The sequence below is a fragment of the Carcharhinus amblyrhynchos genome, chromosome 7, assembly GCF_965287045.1.
Source record: "Carcharhinus amblyrhynchos chromosome 7, sCarAmb.v2.hapA, whole genome shotgun sequence".
NCBI lineage: Eukaryota > Metazoa > Chordata > Chondrichthyes > Carcharhiniformes > Carcharhinidae > Carcharhinus > Carcharhinus amblyrhynchos.
The window spans coordinates 84713636-84737984 of NC_137330.1; the positions used below are offsets into that span (position 1 = coordinate 84713636).

Consider the following 24349-nt stretch of genomic DNA (forward strand, 5'->3'; position numbering starts at 1 on the left):
CAAGGGTATTTTTTTGAGGAGGAAGATTTAAAAGAATAAAAAGAGAGAAACAACATCTGAAGGGAGAGAGCCATTAGAAAGATCAGCTAATATGGGACCCGGCAGGAAAGTTGGGTAGTTAGTTATTTAGTGGCAACAGGGTCAAGAGAAAAAGGTGAGTCTAATGGACTAGATGTGCTCAGAGGTGCATGAGAGGAGACAGTAAATAAATTTGAAGAAGATGTAAGTTTCAGGCTAGAACAATGGGATGGGAAGGACTAGAATTCAAGGACACAACCTCAGAGTGAGGGATGCTCCTTTAAGATTGAGATAAGGAGAAATTTCTTCAGCCAGAAGGTGCTGAATCTGTGGAACTCATTGCCACAGAGGGCTGTGGGGGCCAGGTCATTGAGTGTCTTTAAAGACAGAGATAGATAGGTTCTTGATCAATAAGGAATCAAGGGGCCCTCAAAGGAGAAGGCAGGAGAATAGGGATGGGAATCATAGCAACCATGATTGAATGGGGGAGCAGACTCAATGGGCCAAATGGCCTAATTCTGCTCCTATATCTTATAATATTTTAGGAGAGTTTTGCTCAAGCGGCTAGTGGAACGGAGGCAACTGATCAAATGATCTTGATACTACTAATTACAAAATAATTTGAGAACTCCTTGCACTTATTACTGGGATTTGATTATCACATTCAGTTATAAGAACATAAGAACATAAGAAATAGGAGCAGGAGTAGGCCATCTAGCCCTTCGAGCCTGCCCCGCCATTCAATAAGATCATGGCTGATCTGTCGTGGCTCAGTTCCACTTTCCCGCCCTCTCCCCATAACCCTTAATCCCCTCTCTTATCAAAAACCCATCAACCCGCGTCTTAAAAATATTTAGCGAGGCAGCCTCCACCACTTCAACAGGCAGAGAATTCCAGAGATTCACCACCCTTTGAGTGAAGAAGTTCCTCCTCAACTCTGTTCTAAACCGCCCCCCCTTTATCTTGAGGCTGTGCCCCCTAGTCCTACTGTCCTTTCTGAGCGGGAAGAGTCTCTCCACCTCTATCCTATCCATCCCATTCATCATCTTATATGTCTCAATGAGATCTCCCCTCATTCTTCTAAACTCTAACGAGTACAAGCCTAGTTTATTCAGCCTCTCCTCATAGCTCAACCCCCTCAACTCCGGTATCAGCCTAGTAAACCTCCTCTGCACTCCCTCCAAGGCCAAAATATCCTTGCGCAGGTGCGGCGCCCAAAACTGCACACAGTACTCCAGCTGCGGCCTCACCAACGCCCTATACAGCTGCAGCAAGACCTCCCTACTTTTATATTCAATCCCCCTCGCTATGAAGGCCAGCATCCCATTATCAATTAACTGCAGGCTGGAGACTAACTTGGGTACAATGTGACCAGGTTTTTTCTGACCATAACATGGCAGGTCACTACAACAATTACTTTAAAATTACTCTTCTAAAAGCAACAGTTATATTTTTAAGACTGATAAAACCGTTTTGCATTAAAAGTATTTTTATCATTGCAATTAGTAATACTGTAATATAGCCCCAGATGAAATTACTTCTATTTTTGTAATGCTATTTTAGAAAATTTCAAACTGGGAAAACAGTTCCAATAGAAGACCCGGTTACTTTTTTTAATGAAGTTACTTCATCAAGAGAGTGGTGGAAATATGGAACACGCTGACTGAGAGGGTGGTGGAGGCTGGTACTCTTGCAACATTTAAGAAACATCTGGATGAGCACTTAAATTGCTGAGGCATAGTAGGCTTTGTGCTAAGTGTTGGTCAATGGGATTAGTATGGATGGCTGACATAGACAGCGTGGGCCAAAGGGCTTGTATCTGTGCTGTACAGCTCTATGACTCTACTTCCTTCAATTTTCCTGTCTTACTGTATAAATTTATGAAAGTCACCTATCAAATGACCACTCAAACACAAATTAAAGACTTCCTGCTTATCTAATGATACCAACAGATTGGGTGGCCTACTTTACCTTACTCATCCAAACCCACACCTAGTCCCTTGACATTAGCCAATTTCTTTGTAAATTATTCCACGCTCTAAAGCCTGTTAAGTCCAAAAACCAGATTAAACAATTTACCCTTTTGTCTCTTTATGTGTTCAGTATATACATTGCCACCATAGTCTAGTCACAAAAGTACTTGAGACTGAAACAGACCCATAATTGTAATACTTTAACATCTATCTTCAAAAGGAGGATTTTCAAAATAGCAAACAATCACATGGAGTTCACAAGGTATAACACGAATCAATCATCATTCTTGAAAAAATATCTGCAATCATTTTAAATAATTAAACAGTGGGCAATGAAAAAATATCTAGTTTACAGCAATTAAGGGAATTATTTCCTTTAACTGTCATAATCTTTCCTTATTTAGGATAAGAAACAGCGTCACAATTTTCTATGTGCTGATGGAAAAAGAAAATCTGAAAGTACAATCTTGAATGTGTAGTATTTAATCAGTGACTTTATTGTCATGAATGTACAATTACGATACTATAGATTTTAAGGACAACTGTTTTAAAGGTACACTTCTATTTGCAAACATTTACAATGAGCTTAAAAGTCTTTTTCAGAACAGAAGTATGGAAGGCAACATGGCATCTTTCCCTGTTCAAACCTCGTCAGGCTCATGTCATTAGAGCTGGCTATGAAAAGTCATTAAAATGCAAAGACTCCTCCACGGATGTCCACTAAAACTTCTAAAAGATGTGAAAAACCTTTGACTTCTGAGGGAACAGGTGGCAGAAAGGGACTTCAAAGGAGCACAATGCAATTAACTTCTTTGCCTGCTTTAACAAGAATTCCTTGAAAAATTAACATAGCAGCATTGTTTGTGTTTTCCAACTGTATGAATGGCGCTATAAGAAACCATACTGAAAGGCAGAATGCAAAACCTCCAGGGAGAACTCAAAGACAACATCAAACCCTGGCCAAGGGAAGGCAGAGAGGAAGGTATTTAGAAATCAACTTCCATTCTACTAAGAAGGTCCAGACAATCTGTAAGTGCGATAACTGCAGAACTGGAGAGAAATAAGATACTTTCCTCTGCCAAAAACCTGCTTAGTCTACCTGAAAAAGCAAACACCTACAAATTCAACCAGAAAAGCCATAGCAGCTGATGGCTTCTTCAACCCTTCACTCAAGACAACCAATAATTCACCTGCAAGCTAAGGGCCTGTAACAATATCTTACAGGACTGAAACTGACTTTCATCTTTAAACAATATTGTCATAACGATAGTTGGTGCAAGTATCCTGCCATGATATTTTCCACAGTAATAGCCACAAATTGTGTGTTTTTCTGTCAAGTTAGAAAAAGTCTCCAAATTGAGATTTTTTCCATCCTTCTTTAGAAGCAAGTCGGACTGTTACCACCCTTTTACTCACAGAATGGTGACGATCCGGAATGCATTGCCTGGGAGAGTGGTGGAGGTGGGATGCCTCACATCCTTTAAAAAGTACCTGGATGAATACTTGGCACGCCTTAACATTCAAGGCTATGGCCAAGTGCTATTAGATGGGCAAGTCAGGGCAATTCATGCATCAGTGCAGACTCGATGGGCCGAAGGGCCTCTTCTGTACCGTAGCATTCTGTGATTCTGTAAATGGATAAAGGCAAAGTACTATGGAAGCTGGAATCTGAGAAAGAAACAGAAAATGCTGGAGAAACTCAGGTCTGACAGCATCTGTGGAGAGAGAATATAGCCAACGTTTTGAGTCAGGGTGACCCTTCTTTGGCAGAGCTAGTAAATGCAGCTAGTCTTAATCTTGCTACAAGTGAATATTAAGTGAACTGTGAAAGCAAAGTTAGCACTTACCTTTTGGTGGATGATCTTCTGACCCTCACCATCTAAAATAAACACAAAGCAACAAAAAGGTTAATTACTATGCAGCAAAACACACTTTTTGTATACAAAATAATAACAAAGGCCATTTTTACTGTAGTGTGAGTGTGTACAAATTCAACGAGAAACCAAAGCCAATGTTAGATGCATTTCATGGATCTTTAATTCCAAGTAGATAAAATACTTAATCTGAAGGTTTGTAACGACGCAAGCAGGATTGCATAGGGTATATAGTACCAGTCATTCCAACTGGTCCATGCCGGTATTACAAGATAGCAACAAGTCACGAAAACGCTGAAACATATTCTACAATGTTTAAAAAGTTTATTAGTATCACAAGTAGGTTTACATTAAAACTGCAGAGAAGTTACTATGAAAATCCCCTAGTCTCCACACTCCAGCGCCTATTTGGGTGCACGGAGGGAGAATTTAGAGTGGCCAATGTACCTAACCAGCATGTCTTTTGGACTGTGGGAGGAAACCAGAGCACCCCGAGGAAACCCATGGAGACACGGGGAGAACATGCAAGCTCCACACAGACAGTAACCCAAACCAGGAATCGAACCCAAGTCCCTGGTGCTGTGAGGCAACAGTGCTAACCACTGTGCCGCATTTATTAATACAATAAACCTGGTCTGACTGAAAATTTCCTGTTAAGAAATAAAACTATGAACAAGAATTCAAGACCTTTAACATAAAACTTAGTTCTAACAATTACTTTATTGATATAACATGCTATCCACATGCATGTGGATTTTATTCATCCACAATAAAGTGATGGATTAAATGGTACTGGAATGGAGTCCCCCACCCCAAGTATATCCGACAAGCAGGGTGATCTGCCATTTTCCCTCAATAGCCATCACTGCTATTAGAGGCTGCTGTATTTTGTCAGTTTTTCCATATTTCTCTTCAACGAGTTTTAATGATTCATCATCCTCTGGGCCTTAACCATGTCTCAATTCTCTCTTACGATATAATAACTTTGGTTTGTTAGATGTGCTGGGGTACAGGAATGAAATGGAGAAGAATAGGTGGTTCCTATTTTCAAGAAGTGGTTCCTATTTTCAAGAAAGGGAACAGAGATAGCCCGGGAAATTACCGACCAGTGAGTCTGACCTCAGTGGTTGGTAAGTTGATGGAGAGGCTTCTGAGGGACAAGATTTATGAGCATTTGGAGAAGTTTAGAATGATCAGAAATAGACAACATGGTTTTGCCAAGGGCAGATCGTGCCTTACGAGCCTAGTTGAGTTCTTTGAGAATGTGACTGAACACATTGACGAAGGAAGAGCGGTAGATGTGGTTTACATGGACTTCAGCAAGGCATTAGATAAGGTCCCCCATGCAAGACTTCTTCAGGAGGTGAGAGGGCATGGGATCCAGGGGGCTTTGGCCTTGTGGATCCAGAACTGGCTTGCCTGCAGAAGGCAGAGAGTGGTTGTGGATGGGTCTTTTTCTGCATGGAGGTCGGTCACCAGTGGAGTGCCCCAGGGATCAGTTCTAGGACCCTTGCTGTTTGTCATTTTCATAAATGACCTGGATGAGGAAGTGGAGGGATGGGTTAGTAAGTTCGCAGACGATATGAAGGTTGGTGGTGTTGTGGCTGGTCTGGAGGGATGTCAGAAGTTGCAGCAGGACATAGATAGGATGCAAGACTGGGCGGAGAAGTGGCAGATGGACTTCAACGCAGATAAATGTGTAGTGGTCCATTTTGGCAGGACCAATGGGATGACGGAATACAATATCAAGGGTAGGAGTCTTATCTGCGTTGAAGAGCAGAAGGACCTTGGGGTCCGGGTCCATAGGACTCTTAAATTGGCCTCGCAGGTGGAGGATGTGGTCAAGAAGGCGTATGGTGTACTGGCCTTCATTAATCGAGGGATTGAGTTTAGGAGTCGGGAGGTAATGCTGCAACTTTATAGGACCCTTGTCAGACCTCACTTGGAGTACTGTGCGCAGTTCTGGCTGCCTCACTATAGGAAGGACGTGGAAGCTACTGAAAGGGTGCAGAGGAGATTTACAAGGATGTTGCCGGGATTGGGAGGCATGCCTTATGAAGATAGGTTGAGGGAGCTGGGACTCTTCTCCCTGGAGAGACGAAGGTTGAGAGGCAACCTGATAGAGGTTTATAAGATGTTGACAGGAATAGATAGGGTGGATTCTCAGAGGCTATTTCCCAGGGCTGAAATGGTTGCTACGAGAGGACACAGATTTAAGGTGCAGGGAAGCAAGTATAGAGGAGATGTTAGGGGTAAGTTTTTCACTCACAGGGTGGTGAGTGAATGGAATCGGCTGCCGTCGGTGGTGGTGGAGGCGAACTCGCTGGGGTCTTTTAAAAGACTTCTGGATGAGTATATGGGATCTAATGGCATTGGGGGTTATAGATAGGTCTATGGCTTGGTAGGTATAGAAGTGATCGGCACAACTAGTGGGCCGAAGGGCCTGTTTGTGCTGTAGCGTTCTATGTTATGTTCTAGAATCTGGTGAACTAATGCAATAACAATCTCTCCCTCAATGTCAACAAAACAAAGGAGATTGTCATTGACTTCAGCAAATGTAGTAGGAACAAAGTAGAAATCATTGACAGCTTCAAGCTTTTAGATGTCCAGATCACCAACAACCTGTTCCAGTCCTCCCATGCGAACACCATAGTTAAGAAATACCACCACCATCTCTACTTTCTCAGAAGACTAAAGGAAATTTGAAATGTCCACTACGTCTCTCGCCAATTTTCACAGGTACACCATAGAAAGCATTCTTTCCGGTTGTATCATGGCTTGATACAGCTCCTGCTCTGCCCAAGACCACAAGAAACTACGAAGGATTGTCAGTCCATCACTCCGAGCAGCCTCCCATCCATTGACTCTGCCTACACTTCCTGCTGCCTCGGAAAAGCAGCTAGCATAATTAAGGATACCATGCATCCCAGACATACTCTCTTGCATGTTCTTCTGTCAGGAAAAAGATACAAAAGTCTGAGGTCACATACCAACCAACCAACTGAAGAACAGCTTCTTCCCTGCTGCCATCAGACTTCTGAATGGACCTACCTCACACTAAGTTGATCTTTTTCTACACCCTAGCTATGACTGTGACACTGCATTCTGCACAGTCTCAATTCCTTCTCTTTGAACAGTATGCCTTGTCTATATAGCATGCAAGAAACAATACTTTTCACTGGGTACTTTTATGTGACAATAATAAATCAAAGTATTGTTTCTTGCACACTATACAGACACAATATACCATTCATAAAGTACATAGGGGAGAGGGTGCAGATTAAAGTGTTACAATCATAGCTACAGTGTAGAGAAAGATCAACTTAATATATGGTAGTTCCATTCAAAAATCTCTTGGCAACAGGGAAGAAGCTGTTCTTATGTCAGTTAACCGGTTTCTGTCCTCTGCCTATAATCTCCTTATAGGGCATTTAACTTTTGTGTGAACTTTTTTTCAGCTGTTATATCTCCCGGTTTTCCCAGGTGATCATATCTGAAATGTTAACGTTTTTTCCCACGTGTTATCTGACAGGCTGAGGTCTTCTTCTGATTATGCCCCTCAAATGAATCCTCAAGGATTAAGATACACTATTTGCCCTATTTACCAAAGACAATAAAGGAAAATAAACTGGTGGCTTTTAAAATACAAATTAAAGTTACATGCCCCAAGAAACCCCAGTTTCTAATGCTGGAATCTATTAAATTAGACTACAAAGATGAACAACAAGTCATGCATAACATATTGGGAAATGCCATGAGCGGCTCTTTCCCTGCACTGAAAGAGAAGTCTTGATTTTGCAAAAACCAGGATGAGACATGGGTGAAACACCATGCTCCCCGTCGCGGGAATTGCATCAACTTCCGGTGATTCAATTACATGAGGCCGCGCAAATAGGACTTGTTGTTTGGTGAAAACGTAAGGCCGGTTCTCAAATTGTAATGCTGCCTTGGTGTTGGAGTAGCGGAGGGAGTGTGATTGGAACCTTACCCGGAGCAAAAGAAGTGCTCGTGCTGCCGCCCGGAACCCCGGGCTGTCCGGGACTCGCTCCATCTCCTTCAGACATTCCACACACTGCCCGCGACTACGCCTGCGCACAACCACCCCTCCCCCAATCTCATTGTAACGAGAAGATGGACGCATGCACCAATGTGCACCCCAGCGTCCTTAAACAGACTTAGTGGGAAAGCATTCAGCAATCTACAGATTACATCAAGGGCAAAACAAAAACTGCTGTATCACAGAACCTGCCTCATTGTTTTCCGTCAGTAATTCTTCACTTTTGGGGACTTAGTCTAGAAAGCTGCAAAGCTTAAGAAAAAATGATTGAGCCCAAAATGTATAAAAGAACATTATTTATGCATTGTTGGTGCTGGTCAAGCTGTGTTTGTTGCGAGCGTTTTAGAATCCAAGCGTAAAAACAGGAAATATTGGAAGTGCTGGTCTAACAGTTTTTGTGTTGAGGGGGAAAAAATAACATTTCAGCATGAGTGGTCGTCAACCTGAAATGTTAACTCTTGACAGTGCTGTCAGACCTGCCCCGTATTTCCAGCATGTTCTGTTTTTATCCTAAATTGCGAGCGCCTGCAGTATTATCGGTTTTGTATTGCTGTTGCAAAATAAAATGATAAGTGGCTTATTCGCTGCGAGCTGATGACTGGCAAACGATTGCCTTTCTCATTTGTGTTGAGTTTTGCAATTCACAATGACACAATCCTAAACCAAGTGAATTTCAGGAGAAACCAAATGCAAAGAAGGACAGTAGAATCAAATACATTTACAGGAAATAAGTCATTTCAGTCCGATGTTTTCCAATTCCAAACTAATCCCACTGTACTTCAACATAGCGCTGCATCTTTGTTTGAAATAGTTAACTACTTTTCTCTGAAAAAAAATGCAATGGTGTTTGTCTCAACCTGACTACACATTGTTGCGAACAGCTAGTTCATATTAATATTTAAGAAGCACGTTTTAATCCTAGGAAGGTTGTTGATGTAAAGGAAAAATAATTAAACTGCTGCCTTTAATGATGGTCAGAACTCTTATAGAGAGTAGTTCAAAGGCTACCTATGTTTGTTTAATAAGAGTACGTCAGAGTAGAGAGCTCTAAAACAGTAGGTGGGCTTATTTAGCGAGAGAAATTATAAATAACAGATAATTAGCTTAAAGGTCGATTTTAGCATCGCCTGGAACAGGTTATATTGTCATGAAAATGGGTGGAGCTTAGGAAGGCTCTGGTTTGTAGTTTGGACTTCGCATGGTTTGTAGCTCACTGAGAAATTAGCCTAAATAAATGTCAGCCATGTCTGCACTAAGCAGAATAAAGCACGAACTTCATTTTTTTTTATCTTTTAGGATGAAATTCATTATTGACTATGTGGAAGGAGGGAATAAGATGAAAGATTGTCTTTTGCCAGAGCTTTTCATCTTGAACTCATCAGGACAATTTGCAAAAATATCACTGTCAGGAGTACAACAAATTTATACTGTACGAGAAAAGAGCGCTGATTGATTGACAAGTGGACTCTGATTAGTAGAGACACTGCTTTGAAGAATGCACCAGTTGATAGTGATTGACAGTTAACTGCCCAGTTTTGTCTGAAATTTAAACAAGGTGGCTTCACTCTGGTCAAGGCATTGCCTGGAGGAATGGGACAGCGAATGGCTGTCATTTATTTTGTTTAGCTGAAACAGGGGCCATGTGTGCACCTTTTTTCTGTCTTCCAGTACACGTAAATGTGCCACACTGCAAGCCCAGCTGAAGGTTTTTAATTGATTGTCATTGTAATTCTTAGCACACTGAGGATTATTTAGCAAATGGTGTCCAACTGCAGAATCATATCTAATGTTGGACACTGTATTTTGAGTTTTGCAAGCTGATTGGATACAGTCTGTATCGTGTCCATTGCAAACAGTGGAAGAGCCATGCCATTTGATATGATTTGCCAGTCTCTCCGACATACAGCCTATATACGTAGCATCGCACTGACACTGAAATTCATATACTACGTTACACAATTGTGTGATAGGCAAAATGTCTTTTGGCTTGAAGGCAGTATTCCAATAGTGGCGAATAATACTTGTTTTGCTACTGCTCAGTAGTAGCGTGAAACAGCTAACTTCACCCATTGCTGTAATTTTTAAGGTAATCAGAGGTAGACAAAAAATTTGTGCGGTTTGGGGCCTCAACCAGATAAGCCATGGTTTTGTGTTGAATGACAGTAGGTTCGAGGGGCCAAATTGCTTACTCGTGCTCAAATTTTTTGCTTTAAGGCCTGATACCACACACATTCTTGCTCATTCCCCTCCTTCAACACATTCCTACAGAAAACCCACTTCCCCACACAGACCACAATGACACATTTAGAGACCAAGCCCCCCACATACACACAGACGTGCAGAAATCCTAATCCACCCATTACATAGCCATTCATCTTCTTCCTCTATCCCTCATAGAGTCCCCTTTAATTCTCCCCCACTTTCCCCTCCTTAGTGAAAGCCTTAATTTGCACGATACACAGTGCGATATCTCTTTGTAATATTACACTTCCGTTTACGTTACCGTATCACCTGTTATTGTGTCATCAGCAAATTTGGAAATGGCTTTCTATTTCATCGGCTAAGTTGTTATAAAGTAAGTGAATTGTTGAGCCCCCAGCTTGGATCCTTGAGAGCCACCACTAATCACCAGAGAGGTGCTGTTTGTGTAAGGTGGTGAGGACAAGGGAAAGTCTGTCTTTGTGGGGAGGGGAAATTGGGGAGAATTAGAGGGGACTCTGTATTTATGTGAGGTATGGAGGAAGAGGATGAATGGCTATGTAATGGGTGGATTAGGATTTCTGCACGTCTGTGTGTGTGAGGGGGGGTGGTCTCTAAATGTGTCATTGCAGTCTGTTGGGGAAGTGGGTTTTCTTTAGGAATGTGTTGAAGGAGGAGATTGTGAGCAAGAACGTGTTTGGTATCAAGCCTTAAAGCGAAAAATTCAACAACGAGTAAGCAATTTGGCCCCTCGAACCTACTGTCATTCAACACAAATGTGGAGATGCCGGCGTTGGATTGGGGTAAATACAGTAAGAAGTCTGACAACATCAGGTTTAAGTCCAACCGATTTATTTGATGGTAAACTCGCAAGCTTTCGGGGAAGTGGCCAACAATGTGAGTGAAAGGAGCATTAAACCCCAGGTTAAAGAAATGTGTATCGTCTCCAGACATACAGTAAGTGAGATTTAGCAAACCCAGGCAAGTCATGGGGGTTACAGATAGTACGACATGAACCCAAGATCCCTGTTGAGACCGTCCTCATGTGTCCTTCCACTCACATTGTTGCCCACTTTAAGACTTGAATAGCAGGTCAGGTGTAAAGACTCACATTCTAATCAGTAATCTGTAAACTGTCTGTGCTATTCTATGTTCTGTCTGAGGCCAGAACTCTCCATTCGCCTGACAAAGGGGCAAACCCCGAAAGCTTGCGAGTTTACTATCAAATAAATCGGTTGGACTTAAACCTGGTGTTATCATACTTCTTACTGTATTCAACACAAAACCATGGCTTATCTGGTCGAGGCCCCAAACCGCACAAATTTCCTGTCTATCCCCCATAAAATCTGACAGTTCAAAACTGTCTCAGTTTTCTCAGCCTTCTGTATATTCAATGTGTGTGTATGTGGTGAGGGATATCTACATTATTTCTGCGATATGCAGTGACTCTCACCTGGGGGCAGGCAGTGTGTTTGTTTAAGGCCCAGCCTGGCTCTGTCTGCCCTGTGCTGCCTGAGTCTCACTCAGGACAAATATCCAGGTGTCGCCGCTGGGGGAGGGGGGAGCACGCGGTGGAGGTCATCATCACAGTCCCGGCCCTGAAACCGTGAAACAACCAACAAACTTGGGCAAAGCCACTTCACTCGGGCCCGGTGTTTATTAGGCTTGAGAGGGCGAATTTCGAAACAAGTACATTTCCAAAGCTGGGAAAAGTGGAGGGTGGGAAGGATCCGTCCACCGTCCCAACACACCCCTTACCCAGCTTTCCCCCCCCCCACCCCAGACTTAACAAGGCCCAAACTTGGTCTGATCGCACTCAGGTAGGCTGGATCACTGTCTGAAGCAGGGGGGGAGGGTGAGAAGGGTGTCGTTGTTGTTGTTAAGCTTCCATGTCGTTCGGTGAAGGTGCCGGGGCCGATGGTAGTGTCAGCGGGAGGAGGCGGGGTTAGCGACCGTCCCCGCCCCCGCCCCCCCCCGAGGGTGGGTCAGTGATTGTCCCCGCCCCCCACCCACCCACCCACCCGCCCGCCCCCACCTCCATCCAGAGCGGCTCGCTGGCGCGGACAAGATGGCGGACGGCAGTTGGTGATTGTCCTGCTCGAGCACCGCCGCCGTTGCTGGAAGTTTCCAGGGTTCAGAGAAGGAGGAGCGGGAGAGAGAGAGAAGAGCCGGAGGGAGGCGAACACCATGCATTTCTCCATCCCCGAGACTGAGGTACTGAGTGCCGACAACGGATCCACCTATGTGGTGAGTGAACGCCGCCGTCACTTTCTCGCCCTGAGAGTCAGTGGTTTGTGGGGAGGGGGTCGTGAGGGTGGGGGAGGTTTTTTTTCCCACCAGAACGGGATCCCTTCTTCCCACCGCAGGCTGGCAGTTGGGGGGCGGTGGCCGATTGCAATAGTTTCGCTCTATATCCTCCTCTTTCCCTCCCCGTGTCAAGCAAGTGTGAATTTAACGAGACGTTTTGCACATCGTGTCCGAATAATCTCCCATTGAGCAATGTTCGAAATGCCTCCTTTAAGCTCACAGTTGCCAACACGTCGGAAGATTGGGAGGTGACGGGGGCGGGAGAGATAACAAAACTAATGCAAACAGCAGCGGTTAACTCGCCCAACTCCCTCCCCTTTCTTGGCTAAGTTTTTTTGTTAAACAGCTCCTGTGTTTACTGGACCCAGTGTACCTCGAAGTTGAAAGTTCTTTAGAAAATGCAAGTTGCAAATGCTGTCAAATTCATTTGAGGCAATCTAGACATTGCATTAGTCAGTGAGGGCTTTGGCTTGCGACGGTTGCTGGAAATCCGAAGGAAACAGTTGTAAGAAAGCTCAACAGGCTGATCTTGTGTATCCGAGTAGTTATTAAAAAGAGGGGATCGTCAGAAGTGTGCAAGATATGTAGAGGACTGTACAACGTTAATTGGGAAGCAAAGTTTCAGATTAATCTGTGACTGCTGCAAAGTACTAGTTCGGAATTGATGTTCAGAGTGCTTTAAGCAAAGAATCAGCACCTACAACCCCTTGTGTTAAAGGTGCAGTTGGATGCTGTGATCGTAAGCACGTAGCTTTCAAAGGAAGCAGGCAGGACGCAAACATGATGAAGCTAAGCTTAAAACCAAGCTGATCTGTCTCCTCTCAATACGGTTTACTCTGATCCAATTTAACCCTCATACTCATGGTATAGACTGATGTGGGACTAGCAGTATATTTTAGAGGCTTCAATACTGCAAAGCTGTATGGAAGCAAATCTAGTTTGAAGGGACTTTGCTAGGCCTCCCCATTTGATCATTAAAATAAATAACTTGCACTTATAAAGTGCTTTTCATGGCCTCAGGACATTCCAGAGCACTTTGCAGTCAATGAAGTCAACTTGTCGATTGTTGTCAGTCATGCAGCCAATCCCACCAACAGTTAGAGGTACTAGCCAGCTAATCAGTTTTGTAATTACCTCTGCAGAAGAGTCATACAGACTTGAAACCTTAACTCTTATGTGCTGCTGTATCTGTTGAGCTTTTCCAGCATTTTCTGTTTTGATATCTGTTCTGGTGATGTTGGTTGAGGGATGAATATTGGCAAGTTCATTTGGATGTTGTACCCATCTGAGCCAGAACCTTGATCTAACATCTTATCTGAGTGCAAAGAATTTGATTTATTGTTGTCGCATATTAGTATAGAATAAAAAGTATTGTTTCTTGCATGCTATTACAGAAAAAGCATACTGTACATGGGGAAGGAAAGGAAAGGGTCAGAATGTAGTGTTACAGTCAGAGCTAGAGTGTAGAGAAAGTAACTTAATGCATGATAGGTCCATTGATGGCAGCAAGGAAGAAGCTATTTTTGAGTCGGTTGACATATGAGCCCCAGGCCACAAAATTTGGAGATGAGTCTTGTAGGAATAATGGTATTAAAGGCTGAGCTGTAGTCTATGAATTGGTGTCTGACACATAAGTGTCTTTGTTATACAGGTGTTACAGGGCTGAATGTAGGGCCAGGGAGATGGCATCTGCTGTGGACCTGTTGCGGCAATAGGTGAACTAAGAGCATAAGAAATAGGAGCAGGAGTAGGCCATCTAGCCCTTCAAGCCTGCCCCGCCATTCAATAAGATCATGGCTGATCTGAAGTGGATCAGTGCCACTTTCCCGCTTTCTCTCCATAACCCTTAATTCCCTTGTCATGGATCCAGGCAACCTGGTAGGCAGGAATTGATTTGTGCCATGACAAACCTTTCAAAGCATTTCATAATGATGAATGTCAGAACAACCAGATGATAGTCATTAAGGCATGCAGCCTGGCTTTTCTTTGGCACAGGGATGATGGTTGCCTTCTTGAAGCAGATAGGGACCTCGGATCACTGTAAAGGGAGGTTGAAGATGTCTGCTAATATCTCCGCAACCTGTGTTCATCCGGGTACACTAACAGGGCCATTTGCTCTTCATAGATTGGATTTTGAGAAGGCTGCTCTGATACTGGCAATGGTGACCTTAGATACAGGTTCACCCAAGGCTTCTGGGATGGAGGGCATGCTCTCATTAGCCTCTTGCTCAAAACAGGCGTAGAATGCATTGAGCTCATCAAGGAGAGGCGCATTGGAGTTGGTGATTTTACCTGCCTTCGGCTTGTAATCTGTTATGTCTTGCAGACCTTGGTAGTCGATGGGGGTCTGTGTGGTTAGCCTGGGATTCGCTTGGTTGGTTGTTCATCCATCATTGTCGATGAGGACCTCGACACCATTAGTCATTTTGAGGCCGGTTGCAGTGTGTCCGAAGATGACTGATCAAGCCAATTTGGGCACGGAATGTCCTGGCACATATTGGACAGACTTGTGTAGACGCTAGTTGTTGCGCTGGTGGCTGTGGACTTGCGCAACTCGCGCTTAAGTTGTGCTTCAGTAATACACCTTGCTTCGTGAGCTTGACAGCCTTTGTGGATGAGGCAGTACCTGGTAGTGCGGTTTTGTGCCAGTGTTTCTCAGGTGGTCATGTCAATGTCAAGCGACTTCAGGGAGGCCTTGAGTGTGTCTTTGAAACATTTCTTCTGCCTTCCATGCGAGCATTTTCCAGCAGAGTGTTCCCCAAAAAGGAGCTGCTTGCACATGTGCTCGTCTGTTATACGGATGACATGACCTGCCCGTCAGGTCTGCGCTCTCATCAGCAGTGTGTGGACTGATGGTAGACTTGCTCTAGAGAGAACTTCAGCGTCTGGCACTTTGTCTTGCCATCGGATGCGTAATATTCTGCAAAGACAAGTCAGGTGGAAATGATTGAGTTGTCTTGCATGCCTTTGATACACAGTCCATGTTTCATAGGCATACAGGAGGGTAGTGAGTACCACAGCGCTTGTAGACCTTCGGTTTTGTTGCTGGGCTGATTCTCCGACATTCCCATACAGTGCAGCACAGTCTACCAAAAGCAGAACTTGCCTTTGCTACTCTGCAGTTAACTTCTGCATCAGTAGTCACTGCTTGGGAGAGGGTGCTGCCAAGATAAGTGTACTAGTCCACTGCCTGAAGTTTCTGCCCTTTGATTGTGATTATGGGTTCTGTGTAGGTGCATGAGGAGCAGGCTGGTGCATGACTTCGGTCTTTTTAATGTTGATGGTGAGTCCAAATTTGTCACAACCCGTGGAAAATTTGTCCATACTGACTTGCATCTCTGGCTCTGAGCCATCATACGTGCAGAGATCAGCAAAGAGGAAATTTCTCATAACAGTCTCCTTCACTTTGGTAGTAGCTTGAAGTCTTCTCGGGTTGAAAAGCTTCCCATCCACTCTGTACTTGAGGCTGATTACAGCAACACTGTCCTGGAAGGCATCTTTCAGCGTGGCAGTAATCATCATGCTGAACAGTGTGGGTGCGAGCACACACCACTATTTGCCATTGGTGACTGGGAATGCCTCAGAGGATTCTCCACCATCCAGTACTCTGGCCGTCGTGGAACTGGCGTACCATCTGAATGAATTTGGGGGGGCAGCCGAACTTTGACATGATCCTCCATGGGCCTTGTCGGCTTACAATATCGAAGGCTTTCGCAAGGTCAACAGAGGTTGTGTAGAGCTCGCGATTCTGCTCCTGACACTTCTGAAGTTGGCGCGCAGCAAAAATCATGTCAGCAGTCCCACAACCTTTGTGGAAGCCAAACTGATCAGTACTGGACAGTCCAGTACTGTGTTTTGGCATCTTTGAATCTCCGTAGATCATATCTGGCTTTCTTGTGTAGGTTAGAGTTGTCTAACTTGAACGCCTCAGACCTGGAATTCAACAGGCAGTGGATATTCCTGTTCATCCCTAGGTTCCGTTTGGGAAACACACAGATTTGCTTCTTCGGCACACAGTTTTCTACAGACTTACTAATGAAGTCAGTTACTGTAGTGGCGTATTTGTTCAGGCTGTTCACAGTTTTTAAAGACTGACCAATCTACTGACTCCAAGCAGTCCTGTAAGAGATCATCCGATTCCTCAGACCAACATTGCATGACTTCCTTTTGACAGGTTCTCCCATTTCAGTTTTTCAGATTCTGAAGGGACTTGACAGTGTAATAACTGAGGTTGTTTTCCCTGCCTGGGAAATCTATGCATGGACTCAATCTATCATTAAGGACTGAGATGATGATTGTGAATCTTTGGAATTGTCTGCTCCAGAGAATTATGGATTCCCCATCTCAGTATGTTCCATAAACACTTTCACAGTCTCCCACGTTCTATCCCTTATAAATTGAGTTCAACCAAAATCTTTCTGCCCTGTTCTTGTTTGTACCAAGACATTTTCAGCTATTTGCCCCTGTATTCACTGACTTATGTTGGCTCCAAGTCAAGCAGTGTCTTAATTTTAAAATGATCACCCTTGTCTGCAACTCTCTTAATGGCCCTCTTTATCTCTAATTCCTGCCAACGCCACAACCCTCCAAAATATGTGCGCTCACCTAACTCTGGCCTCTTGAGGATCTCTGATTTTAATTATTCAACATTGGTAGCTATGCCTTCAGTTATCTTGGCCTTAAGCTCTGGAATTCCCTCCCAACACATCTGTCTTTCTACCTTGTTTTGCTCCTCGACTCCATAACCATGCTTTTTGTCATTTGCATTGTTGTCTTGTGTGACTGTTATTTTCTGTTTAATATTTTGACTGTGAAACACTTTGTGACATGTTATGTTAAAGGCACTACGTAAATCTATGTATGGCTGAGATTTTTCAGGTTTCAAGTATAAATGCCTATATGGAGCACACAGCGAGGTAGATTTAAGACAGCAAATCTGCTGTGATCAAATTGGCAGAGTAGCCCAAGGGACTGAATGGTCTGCTGTTCCTATTCCTTGTCTTCTCACTGTTGCTGTGTTAATCTAGAATATTTCTCAAATCTTTGGAGTGGGACTTTATTAAGTGAGCTTGCAATCACTGGGCCAAGGTTTGTGCCCTACTATTTGAGTGATGCCCTAAATTGATCTGTTATGAATTATTAAGTAAGTTAAGTTTATTTATTAGCCACAAGTAAGGCTTAACACCACAATGAAGTTACTGTGAAATTCCCTTAGTTGCCACATTCCAGCCTTTTGGGCCAATGCATCTAACCAGCTTTTCAGTCTGTGGGAGGAAACTGGAGTACCAGGAGGAAACCCACTTAGACATGGGGAAAACGTACAAACTCCACACAGACATTGACCCAAGCTTGGAATTGAATCTAGTTCCCTGACGCTGAGAGGCAGCAGTGCTAACCACTATACCACCACGCCGCCCAGTATTATTTCTGACTGCTGGCTGTGGTAGTTGATGGAAGTAATAATCATTCTTTTTTTTTATTACACTACAGCTCAAAAAAATCCTACGGCTTGAAATGTGGCTATGATCTTGCAAACAATCTTACCAGCTGTCCTATACTTGCTACTTTGGTGCAAATCGTATTTCACTATATTACACTTGTGTGAATTGACTTCATTCACAAACATAAATATTTCCCAAAGCAGGTGAAAATCAGCATTAGTAGTTGCAATTTTGTGTTGTCTAAACGTTGACAAGTTAACCATTTTATTTTGAATTTGAAGTTGGGCATTATTTGTTCTTGGAACATGGAATCCTGATAGGGCATCATTTATTACTCATTCACAACCAAATGTATTAAGAGTCTACTAGCTGTTGTGGAACAATGTCTTTTAGGCTATTAGAATAGCCTAAAAGATTTTAGAATATTTAGAGGTTGCCGTTTTCCTTACTTTAAAGCTATTGGTGGATTCTTACTTTCTGTTAGCTACCATGGTGTCCAAAGATGCGCAGGTTAGGTGGGTTAGCCAAGGTAAATACGTGGGCCTGGATGAAATGCTCTTTCAGAGAGTCATTGCAGACTCAATGCACTGAATGGCCTCCTTCTGCACTGTATGGATTCTATGGTTAGTTTCGTCAGCAAATTTTGAAATGTCACTACACTAAGATGGCCAAGAGTATCTTAAATAATTGCATTTCATTTGAATAGTTAGAGGGAGGATCTTTTTGTAGAAGAATGAAATATTGTTTTTCTCTTGTAATTTTAAAATATTGAACTATTAGTTCAAAGAATGACACAAAGCAAAGTATTGATTAAATGAAAGTTTACATGTTTTATTAAGGAGTGTGTAGTGGAACTCTTTATAATAGTGCCTGCTTCTGGACCAGATCATAAAATCCCAGCAGTGCAGAAGAGTATCCTACAGACTACCTTAGTTGGGCCCTCTCCTTGTAACCCCTGTAATCTGTCTAACCTACACATCTTGGGACAACTTAGCGTGGACAGTCCACTTGATCTGCACATCTCTGGACTGTGGGAGGAAACCAGAGCACCCGAAGGAAACCCACACAAACATGAGGAAAATGTGTAGATTCCACATAGTCATCCAAGGCTGGAATTGAACCCAAGTTCCTGGAGCTGAGGCAGCAGCGCAAACTACAGGGCAGCACAATGGCACAATTTCAATCCTTTTTAAGAAAAAGTTGTAACGAGAATAATCACTTATCTAAAACAGTGTTATTACTTAAAGAATCAAGCTGACAAAACCCTAAGAACCTGATTTAACACTTATCCATCCAATATTTGCCTTAATGTGGAAAATTCTTGTAGCATGAACAGATTTAATGATGTAATAAAACAGGAATCTTTGGCAATGCAGTTCCTTAAAAGAAGATGATAAATGTTATTTTTGCTGAGAAAGGGACAATTATGAAAGCATTTTTCAATGGAATGGCAAGGAGAAATAGTATATTTAATATCAGTTCTATTCCATCAATTTAAAATCTAAAATGCAAGCCAAATATTTGTAACAGCACTGCTAGGACTCTTCTTGGAATCAATTACACACTAATCTGATGGAGAAATGTGGCACTACACTTGCTGATTAGACTGGATTACAACTCACCTGCAGTACTATGGATATTTGCATTGTAAGCTCAAAGCTTAGAAGTGGTACAATGCACATAAAGATTCATGTCAGTGCTGCAGTTTATACTTCCTCAGGCCAAGATAAGATATAAATCACAGATGTAGGCAGTGTGGGTGGGCTGAGTACTCCAGGACAGGGCATACATGCTGGTAATTTGGCTTCTACTAAGATGTGGAATTCCCACATGGGGATGAAACGATGCTGTGTTTTACTGATTGAAATAATGCAACAACTTGACCAAATTAGTTTGAATGCATTGAAAAAGTAGAGTTGGATGTAGATACAGAATCAGTCTTATCTGTTTAACATTAGTTAGAATTTGTAAGTCAAAACCTAAATGCAGCATTTAAACATAATCGGCCCAGGCAAGTGAGATGTTGAATGTTTTTCAGGTATTAGTTTATCCATTTGTTATATTATAATATTTAAAAATGACAGTTTGGTTCACTTTAATTTTACAGTTTTAAAAAGTTGAAATATCATTTAAGCACTAAGACCGGTTTGAACATTTCCTGGCATGACTGAGAGAGAAATTAGCACAGACCAGAATTCATTGTGAAACTTCTGGATCTTTATGGCCTAGTAGCACAAGTGATGTGCTTAACTGTTGAATAATTTGGGCCACAATTGAATTGTTTTGATATAATTGCTAGATAGCATATTGCTAAAATGCACAGTGATGCTTTAAAAGAACATCTCCTGGCCCCCTCATGGATTTTGTATTCCAAAGTTTAAAAGTTCATTGCAATTTTGAGGTCCATTATTCCTGTAGTGAGACATAACTCTTTTGACATCATGACACGTCCGTCTGATAGTAAGCAATAATAAAAAGTATACTCAGTATATTTTTAGCTCTTCTGATCAGTTCTGCACCTCTATATCCTTTTATTTTAACAGCTTGGCCTTGTTCACCTTCCTGTTTCTTTTTCCTGCTGTTTGCAATCAGCTATGTGGAACTTCTTAAGTTCCCTGGATCTGAAAGTTGCTGCTTAATGGTGTAAATACTTTAATCAGGAAGCAGCTTTTATTATAATCAGGCCCAGTGAGTTTAAAACATTTTTAATCAGAATCCCTACATGCAAGAGGCCATTTGGCCCATTGGATTTGTGCCAGCTCCTCGGAAAAGCATCCTACTTGGGCCCTAACCCACACATCCTGGGATGCTAAGGCCCAATTTAGCATGGCCAAACTATCCAACCTGCATATCTTCGGACTGTGGGAGCAAACTAGAACACCCAGAGGAAACCCACACAGACACTAGGAGAATGTGCAAATGCCACACAATCTCCCAAGGCTGAAATCATAGAATAATACATTATTTTTCTGTTTGGTCTATCATGCTTGTTCCAGCTCTTTTGACAAAGCTGTCCAATCAAGTTTGCCTAATAACATTGTCAAAATTGCCTCAGTATTTATCTAATTTTCTTAAGTTATGATTGGATATCCTTTCACCACCCTGGTCATAGGGCTACAGTGGGAGAAAGGACCTGATGTCAGAGACTAAGTAAAAAGTCTGACAACACCAGGTTTTAGTCCAACCTATTTATTTGATAATATTCTCACAAGCTTTCGAGGGGTTACCCTCTTCGTCAGGTGAATGGAGAGTTCTGGCCTCAGACAGAGCATATATGCTCTGTCTGAGGCCAGAACTCTCCATTCACCTGACGAAGAGGGTAACCCCTCGAAAGCTTGTGAGAATATTATCAAATAAATAGGTTGGACTAAAACCTGGTGTTGTCAGACTTTTTACTGTGTTTACGCCAGTCCAACGCCGGCATACCCACATCATGACTACTATCGACGTCAGAGACTAATGCAGACTTGATGTGCCAAATGTCCTCTTCCTGCATCATAGGGATTGTATGATTCTATGAATGCACAGCCTAATCTGACCATAAGTTAATGTTATATCTCTGCATCAGTCAGTATGACAGTTTGTTATACAAGTTTTTCATTTTGACTGGACAAGGGTGTAAAATTTCTGGAGTGAATTTTTTGTTGCACTGTTCAAAATCCATCAACAAATGCTCATTCATACTTGCTAAACCTCTTTCCATTACACGTCTTTAGTCTTTTAAAGCTTGGATATACCTTGCCAGATATCAGCCGTTCATTTTAAATTGGCAAAGAATTGCATACTGGGTTGCTTAGGAACTGAATTTGTGTTGTGATCAAATGGACAACGGCCTGAGCAATTAGGCCCAATGTAAAATTGGACACACATAATGCTAAACTGCTTCTGCAAGCAAAGCTTGATAGAATGCAGGCAAGCTTATTACAGGTCAAAAGCGAATGAGAACCACACCAGAGTTGTCTTGCATATCAAACAGAGGTGCTTGACCTTAACAATGGGGGAGTCATTATGACCCAAACCAGAATCCAGACCTCTTTCATATTGAATAGAAATGCTCAAACTTAACAGTGGAAGAGTCGTCATTGCCCAAAACCCATTGCGATATTCAGCCAGAAGAATAGAAAAATACATTGATTTTGTGTTCCCCAGTTTCAGCCAGGCTCCCTATTATTAACCATGTCTGAAAGGAGATGCGTACAAAAGAGATGACTTGGCCTGACTTCAGTGGGTGCTGTGACCCCCTGCTCTGTCACCCCATTAGTTGAAATCCCAGAGAGTATTCCAGAAGGGCTCAAAGACAGGGATGAAAACAGTCATCTTAAGACATAGCCCAGCAAAGACATGACTGACTGAGGCAACAGAAATGCACCTTTGTATCAAGAAAACCCTGAGTTCATCTGTCAATGCAAGCTCAGTGAATTGAATTCAACAGCCCAATCAATTTCATCAGAACTGGTAGTATATTTCTCAGGCGATTAGCCTAATTTGGGGAAATTTAACTTCATTTATCTTGTAAAAATTCTTTAACCTGTATGTCTGATAAAATAAGAACACCTGGGTAAATGTGTTTTGAGTGATAAACTGGTCAAACTGTCTGCATTGAGTATTTCACAGACAACAGTAGGAATTAGTGTAAATGGAGAAATATTTCATTTGGTCACGTAACACTGGCACCTTGCACATTGGCCTGGTAAGCATGATAAAAACAATGATGTGAGGGCGTGAGGATCGAAACTGTCACACCTTTGGGCAGTGGAAAGCAGACCTGCAAGGGACACATTTGACTGGGGCAGCAAATAAGAGAGCATGAGGTTCGAGGCCATTGCTCACCTTCCGGCAGCAAAGAGCACAGGACCTGCAAGGGACATTTGATTTGATTTATTGTTGTCACGTATTGGGATACAGTGAGAGTATTGCTTCTTGTGTGCTGTACAGACAAAGTATACTGTTCTTGGAGTACCTAGGGGCGAAGGAAAGGATGGGGTGCAGAATATAGTGTTACACTTACAGGTAGGGTGAAGAGAAAGATCAGGTTGATACGTGATGGGACCGTTCGAAAGTCAGATAGCAGCAGGAAAGAAGCTGTTCTTGAGTTGGTTGTTAGCTGTTTTCAGACTTCTGTATCTTTTTCCGAAGGTGGAAGAGTGTGTGTGAGGTTCTTGATTATGCTGGCTGTTTTCCAAAGACAGTGGGAAGTGTAGACCAAGTCAATGGATAGGTTGGTTTGTGTGATGGACTGGGCTATGTTCACAACTCTGTAGTTTCTTGTAGCCTTGGTCAGAGCAGGAGCCACACCAAAGTGTGATACATTTGGAATGGATGTTTGCTATGGTGCATGTGTAAAAATTGGTGAGAGTCATGGTGGGCATGCCAAATTTCCTTAGCCTTCTGAGAAAATAAAGAAGTGAGTTTGTATTGGAGGCTCTGACGGGCTTAAGAATGGACAGATCCCCTGCCCTGGATGAATTGCATCCCAGGCTGCTGTCAGAGGTGAGGCAAAAAATTGCTGGGGCTCTGACACAAATTTTTAATCCTTCTAGCCACGGGAGAAGTGTCAGAGGACAGGAGGACAACTAATATGATTCCACTTTTCAAGAAAGGTGGCAGAGATGAACCAGGAAATTACAGACTGGCAAGTCTCATGTCAGTGAGAAAATTCTGAAAGAAAGAATTAATCTACCGTTGGAAAGGAATGGGACAGCCTGCGTGGTTTTTTTTGTTAAAAGGAGGTCATACCTAACAAATTTGATTGAAGTTTTAGAAAAAGTGATTGAAGTGTGTGCATGAGGGAAGTGCAGTTGATGTCATTTATATGCATTTTAGCAAAGCCTTTGACAAGGTCCCACATGGAAGACTGAGAGGATTGAAGCACGTGGAATTCAGGGAAACTTGGCGAGCTGGATCTGAAACTCGCTTAGTAACAGGACACAAAAGCTGGTGATAGAGGGTTGTTTGTGTGACTTGAGGCTGGTGTCCAATGGTATATGACAAGGTTCCGTGCTAGGTTCATTATTGTTTGTTGGGGGGAAATGGTAAGTTTGCAGATAACGTCAAGACTGATAGGGTGGTTAGTGGTGAAGAAGGTCAGAGATTACTGGAAGGGATAGATGGGCAGTGGCAGATGGTATTTAATCCTGGTAAGTGTGAGGTGATGCATTTCAAGACAAGGGAGTATTTAATGAATGCAGAATGCTAGAAAGTTCAGAGGGACAGATGGATCTTGGGGTATTTACTTACCTCCCTGAAGGTGGCAGAATAACTGGAAAGTGTAGTTAAAGCATAAGGAACATTTGCTTTTATTAGTAATGACAAGAGTATAAGAGCAGGGACGTTACGTTGGAGCTGTACAGAATGCTGGTTAGGCCACTGCTGGAATACTGTACAGTTCTGGTAGCTTCACTATCGGAAGGATGTGATGGCACTGGTAGGGTTACAGAGGAAATGCACCAGGATGTTGCCTGGGTTGGAACACTTGAGTTA

The 24349-nt window shown here is 42.7% G+C and overlaps 2 protein-coding genes across 3 annotated transcripts in view; one reads left to right on the forward strand and one right to left on the reverse strand.

The window, feature by feature from the left end:
• The window catches only part of eif2b4 (eukaryotic translation initiation factor 2B, subunit 4 delta), a 67454-nt gene extending 59502 nt beyond the window's left edge, over positions 1–7952 (reverse strand). For both annotated transcript variants that reach the window (XM_080193354.1, XM_080193353.1), the window contains exons 1-2: positions 7854–7952; positions 3839–3870 (exon numbers count right to left, since the gene is read on the reverse strand). In XM_080193354.1, the coding sequence (XP_080049480.1) occupies positions 3839–3870; positions 7854–7929 (108 nt within the window). In that variant the 5' untranslated portion in view covers positions 7930–7952. The remainder of the gene's footprint in view (positions 1–3838; positions 3871–7853) is intronic.
• Positions 7953–12173: 4221 nt separating this feature from the next.
• The window catches only part of snx17 (sorting nexin 17), an 89606-nt gene continuing 77430 nt past the window's right edge, over positions 12174–24349 (forward strand). Inside the window, exon 1 of the mRNA XM_080192691.1 lies at positions 12174–12368. Within this exon, the coding sequence (XP_080048817.1) occupies positions 12309–12368 (60 nt within the window). The 5' untranslated portion in view covers positions 12174–12308. The remainder of the gene's footprint in view (positions 12369–24349) is intronic.